Genomic DNA, 11,492 nt, shown 5'->3' with positions numbered 1-11,492 from the left:
GGGCTTCCCTGGTGGCGCAGTGGTTGCGCGTCCGCCTGCCAATGCAGGGGAACCGGGTTCGCGCCCCGGTCCGGGAGGATCCCACATGCCGCGGAGCGGCTGGGCCCATGAGCCATGGCCGCTGAGCCTGCGCGTCCGGAGCCTGTGCTCCGCAACGGGAGAGGCCACAACAGAGGGAGGCCCGCATACCACAAAAAAAAAAAAAAAAAAAAAAGAATATTTTGGCAAATATATTTATTCTGCATACTTTAAGGGAAGAAAACCAATTTCCCCATTGTTAACATATCAGAATATGGCAACAATCAGTAAAATATTAACAAAAGGGGGCATGGACTTCATCTGGATTTTGTCAGCTGGAAAATGACCTCCATTCCCTACATCTAGAATAAATAAAATTTAATACCTACTTAGGCACTTTGCAGTGCGATGGGGCTATTTTTAGAACGTAGGCCTCCCTTTTCAGAGATGATTTTTAGTCTTAGGTTACAAAAGAAAGCTGTGTTAGCTGGTTGAGGCACCCAGTGAACTCCAGCTGTCTTGTTAGTTCCTAGAATTTAAGAACACTAAGGGATCTCCAGACATCATTGTTTTGTTTGTTTATTCATTCAGCAAGTATGTGAACAGCAAATATTGTGCCAGGTACTACACTAGATGTCAGGAAGTGATGGGGAGAGGCATGAGCCCAGAACACTTCCTGTCTAGTCAGCAGGAACTTTCAGGGGAGTGTGAGACCTGCCAGGCTAGGGGCAGCAGAGGCGGGGTGGGACTCCTGGTCCAGAAGTACGGGTGGGCAAGGCTTCCTGGAGGAAGTGCTGTTAAGCTGACATCTGAGAACAGGTAGGAGCTGGCTGGGTTGAGAGTGGGGAAAGTTCCCTCAACACCAGCTAGAGAGAGACCTAAGGATGAGAGCCTGATGAGAGAAGTAACTGACAATGTACATCAGCTAAGGAGATTTTTTTTTTTTCAATAAATTTATTTATTTATTTATCTATCTATCTTTGGCTGCGTTGGGTCTTGGTTGCTGCACACGGGCTTTCTCTAGTTGCGGCGAGCTGGGGCTACTCTTCGTTGCGGTGCGCGGGCTTTTCATTGCGGTGGCTTCCCTTGTTGCGGAGCACGGGCTCTAGGCGCGCGGGCTTCAGTAGTTGTGGCGCACGGGCTTCGTTGCTCCACGGCATGTGGGATCTTCCCAGACCAGGGCTCGAACCCGCGTCCCCTGCAGTGGCAGGCGGATTCTTAACCACTGAGCCACCAAGAAAGTCCCAGAGATTGGGTTTTAACCTGAAGTTTATCTGGTGGGCAGGTGTTCATTACAAGGTTTCTTGGGTGCTTTCTATGTGGCAATCACAACTGTAGGTTCCTGAGATTGGTATCCATGGTGAGAACATCCCACAAGCCCGGAGGCAGGAACTATGCTGAGTTCATGCCAGAATCGATAGGCATCTGTATGGGGATTGTGGTTGTGGAGGGGAAACTGAAGAGATTTGAGAGATGTTCAAAAGGTGAAATGGACAGGAATTGGTGCTGAATCTACCTGGTATCGATCTGGTATTACCCCTTATTTCACAGAAGGTTCGTGGTCCGTGCACGGTCATTGCATGGCAGCGCAAAATAGCCAGTTTCCTTGAGATGTCTTAGGGGAAGAGCACCGCGATAGCCGAGGGGCATAGTCTGGTGTCCCTGGCAGGAGGGGACAAGGCTTAGAAGGAAACTAACTTTAATGGAGAACCTATAATATGCCAGATAATATATTAGGGCATTTACATATACTCTCTCATTTAATATTCCAGCTACTCAGACAGGTAAGCAATATCCCTCCCAGATCACAGGTAAAGAAACTGAGATTTAGGGAGGTTAAGGGAACCGTCCCAGGTGCACAATTGTTGTCAGAGGCGGGCCTCAGCTCCAGGCTGCTGACTCCAGAGCCAAGCTCTTAATCACAGGGCCTTTTCATGGTTCTCCAAGAGAATAAAGATAAAAGTTCTGCAGGAATTCAGAGCTACGCTCCAAAGGATTGCAACATGCATTCATCCGTCCCCTCAGTCACACAGAACAATCCTGAGCACCTACTGCTGGGCAACTCCGATGAGGGCTGCATATGGAGTCATTAGGAGCATGATCTCTGGCGCCCGACCCCCTGGGACCCAAGCCTGCCTCCCTCTCTTCAAGCTGTGTGACCACTGGTACAGAGAGAGCTCTTAGAGCAGTGCCCAGGGAATTCCCTGGCAGTCCAGTGGTTAGGACTCCGCACTCTCACTGCCGAGGGCCCGGGTACAGCGCCTGACACCTCCCAGGTGTCTCACAAGCGTTCACTATTAGTTTGGCAATGAGGAACATTAAGTCCTGCCATTATGGGTACAGAAATAACGTGTCAGATGGTGACAAGAGAGATGAAGAAGGTCAAGTTGTGGAGTGCACGGCCTGGTGGCAGGGGTTGCTGTCTTAGAGAGGTCCATCAGGGAAATCTCGGATAAAGTGCTGAGCTTATTCTGTGCCTCTGGCCAGGTCCCTCTTTGGCATGTGTGGGACGCATTTTCCTCTAATTCTGCCCCAGCCTCTGCAGGTTCCCAGTGCTATTTTGACTTGCGTGTGAACAATGGATTTGAACTGCTGCTGTAACTTAACCCTGACCTGTCTCTTGCAGGAAGGGGAACTTCCCGAGGACAACTGTTTTCACTGCCGAGGATCGGGCAGTGCCACCTGCTCTCTGTGCCACGGCAGCAAGTTCTCGATGCTGGCCAACAGATTTAAGGAGTCCTACCGGGCCCTGCGGTGCCCTGCCTGCAATGAGAATGGCCTGCAGCCTTGCCAGATTTGCAATCAATAGCCCGTGGCTTTGTATGTCCGCTTTTATCGCATCCTCCCTAAAGCTATTTGTAATCAACTGCCCCTCCTCACCTTCTCCTCCCTCTCCCAGCAAGGAAGCCACCGTGGCTGCGATCACTTCCAACACTGGCACAACTCAGTTACTCGATGACATTTCGTGAGGCTGGTAACATCTCCATGTGGGTCTAAGTGGCAGAGGCGTTTTTGAATTAGAATCTGCTTTGAAACTGGTTCTAAAATGATCCTTCCAGGACCGTGTGCATGTATCTCACTTGATTTAGCTCAGGTTTCTCCTTGCACAAGTGAACAAATAAATGTACAATTCAGGCAGCAGGCTGAAGTCATTTTCTGATTGGGAGTTATTTGAAAAATTATGCAGAGAGAAAGGAATAAAAAAAGGCAGTTTTCTGATGAACTGCATTCTTGTTGCTTATAATGCATTTCACACAGTTATTGGTCAAATTGCATTTTTAATTAAGCAGAAGAGGAAAGGGATGCCCAATGTTGAATGCACTAGCAGGCCACTGAAAACAAAACAAGATGTGTTTGCTTCTTGCTGAAGAGAGGCAAGCTGAGGAGCCCCTTTTTTTTTTCAAAGTCCTGAGTCTCTCCTGTGTGATGTGCTTGGGTAATATGCATGCAGGCAATGAGCAATGCTACTTCTTAGGACAAGATGAGATAAGACATTTCTGTGTGCCTCTACACTACTGAGGTTATAAGCCAAGTCAAAGCTATTTATGATAAATTTGGTGCTTAAGTATATGGGTGTGTGTGATAACGACTTCTTCCAGCCCCCAAATTATTACCAAATGAATGCATTTATTTTAAGGCTAAGATATAGCCATGATCTCTTCATAAAAGACTGTGGATATTTTACAGGTGTCTATTGGAAACTTCTAAAAAAAAAAAACTAACCAAGGCTGATATTTAGTAATTATGTTTCTACTGTCTATGAATATGCATACTAAGGATAATTTTTCCTCTTAAAGTTGGTTGTAAAATTAGAAAAATATGTTTGTTAATGAACTTTTGCAGCTCTAACAGTCATTCCCCTTCCCCCTTGAGAATAACGCTGTAAAATCTGTTATCTATTTATACGCATTGCTTTTCTATGGTAATTATTTTGATTTTCGTAACTTAATTTTTTCAAGATTTGTTTGTTATTCTCTAATATTCAGCTGTTAATATAATTCAACAGTGGAGTGATCTTCAGACAATATACATACTTCTAATAAAAATATTAAACTATTTTTCAAGACCAAGATAATTTTGCCTGTTCTCTTTTAGCCAAATCAGTGGCACTACCGCTCACCAACTTTCTTTGCTTCTGTACTTAACTATTTCCTGACTCTGTTTATGTTTTCTTACAGCTATTGGCTCTTCTGTCTTTCCAGAATATCAGAGGAAGGAATGATGTCGAGAGATCCTAAGACCTTTAAGTGTATTCTTCTGCTTTTTGACAGGAACATTCGACCACAGATACTGTTTGTTGGACATGCAGGATGGTATTACCAGGTGCTTGATGTGCAGTGTTTCCCAGATGGGCACCACCCTTTGGTATCTTATGGCACTTAGAGTTTCAGTGGAGGAGACAGATATATAAACAGATAATTACAATATAGTGTGACAAGTTCTGGGAAAGGGGAATTCCAGGGAGCGTTTGGAGCACATAGAAGGGACACCTAACGTAGCCTGAGTGGGGTTAGAGTGGCTTCCCAGAGGAAGAGGTGTGAGCTCTGTTGGTTTCTTTTCCTTACCCCAAGCTCTTAAGAGCATTTAATACTTTTCATTTCATAATAAATACATCTAGTAATGATTACATTTATTTATCCAGTTAAGTATTTATTGAATACTGGGGATGTATCACTAGACAAAACGGACAAAGTCCTGGTCCCTGTGGAGCTTACATTTTGGTGGGGTGATAGAGACAACTAAAAATATATAATACAGAATAAAAAGATACTTATCTGATTAAACTATATACGTATGTATATAATGTATAGTGTGTTAGAGAAGGATAAATGTTTGATGAAAAATAAAACATTGGTGAGGATCGGGAGTTGGGAGGGGTTGCATTTTTAAATTAGTTTTCCGGGAAGTGTCCTTGAGAAGGTGTCCTTTAAATAAAGGCTTAAAGGGGATGAAGGAGTTGCCAAGTTATCTGGGGTAGGACTATTCCAGGCAGAGGAAACAGCACAGGAAGGAGAGCATGGTGTGTTTGAAGAGCAACGAACCCAGCGTGGCTGGAGCACAGTGAGCAAGATGACAAGAGGAGGTCAGAAAAGAAGGCGTGTGCGTGTGTCGGGACCAGGCGGTGCCTTCTTGTGAAACCGTCGTAAGAACTGGGGTGTTGCCGTGAGAGAGGTGCTGCTCTGGATGGGAGCTGTTTGCTGAAACCCCTCACCCTCTCCTTCAGCTCCCTCCTCTTACTGCTGGGGCAGGGGACCTGCAGACTACACTTCCCAGAATCCCTTGCCCGCTGGCGTCCTCTTAGGTTCTGCCCTGGGACGTGCTGGCAGGACTGGAAGAAGGGAGGAAGGAAGAGCCTTTCTTGTTTTTCCAGCTGAGGGTCCTGGCAGCCTTCCCCATGTGGCAGCTGCCCTAGCAGCAACGGCAGCTGGGGACTCTGGCTCAGGCAGCTCCTTCCAGCCACGGTCCCTTCAGTGGCTCTGATTGCAGGTTCCGTGTCACACCATATTCCCTTTGTTCCTCCAGCCTGAGTGTGGCAGTGGCTTTCTGCAGTTACTCCTCTTTGTCATCAATTCCTTATAATATGTAGCCTCTCTCTATGAGAGATCTAGAGTGGTTTCTGGTTTCCTGATTGGATGCCGACGGATACAAATGTTTTGAGCAGCAGAGGGTCACCATCTAATTTACGTTTTAACAAGCTACTCTGGCTGCTGTGCCGAGGGAAGATGCTACAGGGCAAAAGTGAAAGTGGGAGGCCAGTTGGGAGACCACTGCAGTAAGCCTGGTGACAGCTAATGGTGGCCTAGGCCAGGGTGGCTCCAGCGGAAGTGGTAAAAATGGTCAGATTGTGGATCTATTTTGAAGGTAGAGATATAGTTTCTACTTACTGTCCTTTGTATGCAGAAATATTGCTTGTGACCTACTTAACTGTATACAAACTTTCCTGAGTTCTTTGCTTACTAGTGGAGATAAGTTTGCACAAAAATCCTATTTGTGTACTACAAGCATTACCAGTGGGTTGGGCAGTGTCAGGGATAGGTTTAGGGCAAGGTTAGCCAACCAGGACGCCTAAGACTATGAGAATTCCTTCAGAGCTAGAGACAAATAAGAGGGTTAGAAAGTATCACAGTGATGCTGTGGTCAAAATAAAAATAATGCTATATCCTTTGAAAACTCAAAAAGTTTTCAGTGAATACATGTTTTCAAAAGGCACACTATCTATCCATTCATTTATATTCCAGCAAGATCAGATTCCAGGAAGCTAAAGTCTAAGCATTAATCTCTTTCTTATTTTGAGATTTAAAAAATATTATACATAAAAGACATTATATATAATATAATATCACAGTGTATTTGTATAGTCTTAGTAGCTTTTTTTTTCTGTTTGGTTTCCTAGACTTTTGTGTGTACTCTTTTTTTGTTTGTTTGTTGTGTGTACTCTTTTAAATCATGCTTCTTTTTTTTTTTTTTTTGCGGTACGTGGGCCTCTCACTGTTGTGGCCTCTCCCGTTGCGGAGCACAGGCTCCGGACGCGCAGGCTCAGAGGCCATGGCTCACGGGCCCAGCTGCTCCGCGGCATGTGGGATCTTCCCGGACGGGGGCACAAACCCGTGTCCCCTGCATCGGCAGGCGGACTCTCAACCGCTGCGCCACCAGGGAAGCCCTAAATCATGCTTCTATTTAATAAAGAATTAATAAGTAGGGGATTCAAAGATGAAAATACACTTAGTATTTAGCATTAATGAGATTATAATCTTGGGCCTCTGGTCAGCATAAAGAGTGAATCTGGCCTTACAGCTTGGGGAGGACACAGTTGCCTCCTCTGCTACTTCCTCCAGTGACTTTTGGTTCCTGTGCTGGCCCGGGTCAGGTGTATTGCAGAGTTAATTTACTTGTTTATTTTAACAAGTACATATCAGCTGTAGTGTGTGCAAGACACTGTTCTTTTTTTTTTCTTTCAAAATTTTAATTTTCATTATTATAATAATACTTTTTTTGAATTTTATTTATTTTTTATACAGCAGGAGCAGGTTCTTATTAGTTATCCATTTCATACATATTAGTGTACATATGTCAATCCCAATCTCCCAGTTCATCACAAGACACTGTTCTTAGCACTCCACATTTACTAACACCTTGAATCGTCCTAACAATTGAATTTATTCAATTTAGGGATCACCTCTTAGTCCTGATGCCAAAAACTCAGCCTCTCTGCACCAGTGCCGAACGGACTCTTGGAAACAGAGTTCTGGGGGATGTAGAAAAGAGCAGCTTTATGGCTTTGCCAGGCAAAGGGGGCCACAGTGGGTTTGTGCCTCTCAAAGCTCTGTGTCCCAACCTGGGGAGATTTGGTAAGGAGTTTTTTTTAATACATTTTTATTTATTTATTTATTTATTTATTGTTGGCTGCATTGGGTCTTCGTTGCTGTGCACGGGCTTTCTCTAGTTGTGGTGAGCAGGGGCCACTCTTTGCGGTAGGCGGGCTTCTCATTGCGGTGGCTTCTCTTGTTGCGGAGCACAGGCTCTAGGCATGTGGGCTCAGTAGTTGTGGCTCGCAGGCTCAGTAGTTGTGGCGCACAGGCTTCGTTGCTCTGTGGCATGTGGGATCTTCCCGGACCAGGGCTCGAACCCATGTACCCTGCGTTGGCAGGTGGATTCTTAACCACTGGACCACCAGGGAAGTCCCTGGTCAAGAGCTTTATAGCAAAGCTTCAAGGGAAGAGTTGCTGATAAGGATCAGAGTGTGTGCAGAGCCTGCACTCCCTTCATCCGGCCTCCTGATGAACTTCTCTGGTTCCTTTAATGTGGCCGCAGGTAGTGCTGATGAGCTTCTCGAGGTTATCAAACTGTGACCTTCTCTCTGGGACATCTTCCAGTTGGTGGAGGTTTTAGTTCTGCAGAAGAGCTTAAAGATATTGTTATGTCGTGTATCCCTTGAGGTGGAACCAGGATCCTGTTCCAAGGCTGCACTATTGTTTCTTGGCGGCTCCGCCCGCCCGTGTCTCTGCATTCCCTCCCTTCCCTGATTAGCAACTGTTGGAATCTGCCCTTTGGATCTCAGGGAAGGTCATGGAGGCTGGAAACTATTCCCTGCAAACAAGAAATGGGGGACACGGAAAGGCTTCCATTCCCAGGAGCCCTACAGGGTCCTGCTCGATTTCAGTCCCACACAGGATGTTCCTTTCCATTGGGTGCCACGTCCACCCAGAATGTACACCTGCAGGCCCTTGCTGTGGTCCTCACAAACGTCTTGCCTCACTATGCCTTTGTGAAAAGAACAAGCTGTGTGAAAACAGGGGCTGACCTTGTATGATAGTGATGAGGCAACCTAACTCAGCAAGACTACCTTTGCTGACAGTGCTGGCCACTTGCAACCATCCTGCTGGTGCTTCCTTTCTTTTCTAGTTCACCCTCTGTTTTTATTAATCTGTTGGGTAGAGTGACTCATCTTCATGGCCCCTATTCCCAAACACGGCTTAGCCTCAGGCCTATCTGCTTCTCCACAGGCCAAGATCTGCAGGGCCAGGGGTTTTCTTTCACACACCCCACCCTTCTTGGAAGATGCTTGTGGTTTGAAATGACTTATCTTCCCTTCCCTTCCTGTCCAAGGGATTCTGTGGGGTGAGGAGGGCAAGAGTCCATACTCCTGAAATCTTTGCCCCTAGAATAACTCTACTACTTTTCTGTTTTTATTTTGGCTTCCTTTTTTTTTTTCCAGATAAGATTCCTCTTGAAGAGAATGTTGCATATTTAAAATATTTTTTGAAATCCACATAATTTACCTTTCCAAATACATCAATTAAGCTTACATTTATAGAGAAGCTGTTGTTCTTATTCTAAATCTTCTGAAAACACGAATCGCCGTGGTAAAATATTCATTTAGACCTGTGCCGGTGACATTTATAAAAAATTTCTGTGGTTCACTAGAGCTTAAGCTGAGTGAATTTTATGCTAAAGGTAAATTTGAAAGAAATGTTCACTGTTGTTTTTATCACCTGTCCTCATTAGTTGCGTCTCCTCATTTTCTAATTAACCACAGTAATTATAGAGAGTTTGCATTCCTGCAATTATGTGAGAGAGAAATGGAGTTATGTCAGTGTCAGATTGTGGCATGTAATTACTGCCTGTGTTAAAGAACGTGTACAACCCAGAGAAGAGAAGACTTGGAACCATAATACAGTAGAACTTCCTCATTGCTTGGGGGTGGGAGAGTGGGGGAAGGAAGTAGGAGGGGGAAGTTAAATCAGGCCTTGACAAAATTAGAGTCAACCTGTATCGCCTTTAACATGACAAGATTCCTCTTTGTACATTCCCCTTAGCATCACTTCTGTCCACCTCTCAAGTCCTTCTTTCCCTATTAATGATTAATTCTCAGAACACTGGGGCCGTTAATTCACATTTAGGTGTGAATGGCTAGTAGATTATTGACCATGGCTGCTTTTTAGGTTCAAAGTGTTATGCTGTTGAAGGCCTCCTATGAGTCAGGCCATGTGCAAGACACAAGGAGCCAGAAGATGAAACAGACATAGTACCTTCTCTCGGGGACATTATAGTCTCACAGGGAACCAGAGATTTAAATAAATATTTGAAAAATAAAATTATATTTGGAGAGGAAGAGAAGAGAGTGGCTAACTCTCCTTGAATTGTGGGTCTCTTTCATTGAGCTATGAGCTCCTTAAGGGCAGGAAGTGTGCCTCGTCTATCACTGTATCCCCAGCATCTCCTACAAAGCCTGGTGCATAGAAGGTGCTCAGTAAATGATTGGTGATTTGGTGTTTGCAGAGACATGACATTTGGTTGCACACACATGGCCCTCAGTGTATTGCCGTATGGGCCAGTGCATTGGGAAATTTCACACATAGACAGCTTCTAAAATGGCTCCCAATGATCCCCACCTCCTGGTAATCATCCTGTGCAATCATCCCCTTGAGTGTGAACTGGACTGAGTGATTTGCTTCAAACAGTAGGCTATGGCAAAAATGATGGGATGCCATCTCTGAGAATAGATTATAAAAGACTATGACTCTTTCTCTGGCTTTTCTTGCTTCCTCACCTGATGAAGCCAGCTGCCATGCTGTGAGCTGCGTTATAGAGAGGTCACATGGCCATGAACAGAGGGTGGCTCCTGGCCAACAGCCAAGGAGGAATGGAGGTCCTCAGTCCAGCAACCACTAGGAACTAAATCCTGCTGACAACCACATGTGTGAGCTTGGAAGAGGCTCCTTCCCTAGGTGAGCTTGAGACTCAACCAGAGCGGACCTCTTAATTGCAGCCTTGTGAGGGACCTGGGGCCACAGCCACCCAGTTAAGCCCTGCCCGGATCCCTGGACTGTGGGATGCTAAGCTCTGAGATAATAAATGTTGTTTTAAGCCAGTAAGTTTGGGGACCATTAGTTACATGGGGATAGATAATTAACACAAGGTAAGACTACCTTCTCTCTAGGTCTTTATTGACAGATCATTTCTTTGGTTTTGTTTTGTTTTCTTTTTTTTTGACAGATCATTTAAATCCAAAAGGTTTTCCCATGGAGAGGAATACACAGAATCATTTGTTCTTTGTTTAATGTTCAATTTATTAAACTCATGAATCTAGTACCCCAAACTGAAAATGAATTTTTTCTTGGGGCCTTTAAATATTGATTATAGATTTATTAAGCATATCATTTTAAACAGTTTAACTGTAATTATATATTTAGAACAGCTGATCCTTTTAAACACTTCGAAACCATAATTCACAAACATATAAAACAAAGGCTACAGAACTTATTGTTATAGTTTCACTTAAATTTACTCTAAAGCATCAATATCATAGGTTTAATGTCTTTCTTATTTCTCTTCTTGTTTTTCTGTATTTGTTTTTAGATACCCTCAGAGTTTCAGCCTTATTAATTTTATTCCTTTCCTTGGGTCATAAAATTCTTAGCAGATCCTGAAGAAAAGATTACCTTATCAGAACTGCCTAGATTGCAGAACTTTGGTTTATTGACTGACTAATTCTTGATCATACTTGTTTGTTTCTTTCAAGGTGATTCTAACCCAAACTACCTTTCTATATTAAGCTTTTCTATGAAAGCTTAACTATAAAAATTAACTATAATTTTCTATAGTTAAATTACACCTGTTAATTCCAGTGCGACTATTTCAGGCCTTATCTTATGCCTAGGGTTTTAATTTTGCAACCTAGTATTTATCTCTGATTTAAAAAATATATATATATATCACTTGGCCATTGTTATATATAACCTATTATCTTGTCATAATCAAGTATTGATTTTTGTCTCTTAGCATTAAAAATTTACATCTTGGGCTTCCCTGGTGGCGCAGTGGTTGAGAGTCCGCCTGCCGGTGCAGGGGACACGGGTTCGTGCCCCGGTCCGGGAAGATCCCACATGCCGCGGAGGGGCTGGGCCCGTGAGCCATGGCCGCTGAGCCTGCGCGTCTGGAGCCTGTGCTCCGCAACGGGAGAGGCCACAACA

The 11,492-nt window shown here is 44.3% G+C and overlaps 1 protein-coding gene across 1 annotated transcript in view; it reads left to right on the top strand.

The window, feature by feature from the left end:
- The window catches only part of GRXCR2 (glutaredoxin and cysteine rich domain containing 2), a 15,900-nt gene extending 12,701 nt beyond the window's left edge, over window positions 1-3,199 (top strand). Inside the window, exon 3 of the mRNA XM_007122622.3 lies at window positions 2,645-3,199. Coding sequence (XP_007122684.1) covers window positions 2,645-2,827 — 183 coding nt within the window. The 3' untranslated portion in view covers window positions 2,828-3,199. The remainder of the gene's footprint in view (window positions 1-2,644) is intronic.
- Window positions 3,200-11,492: the final 8,293 nt, after the last annotated feature.

The sequence above is a fragment of the Physeter macrocephalus genome, chromosome 8, assembly GCF_002837175.3.
Source record: "Physeter macrocephalus isolate SW-GA chromosome 8, ASM283717v5, whole genome shotgun sequence".
NCBI lineage: Eukaryota > Metazoa > Chordata > Mammalia > Artiodactyla > Physeteridae > Physeter > Physeter macrocephalus.
This window is presented reverse-complemented; position numbering and strand designations above follow the sequence as displayed.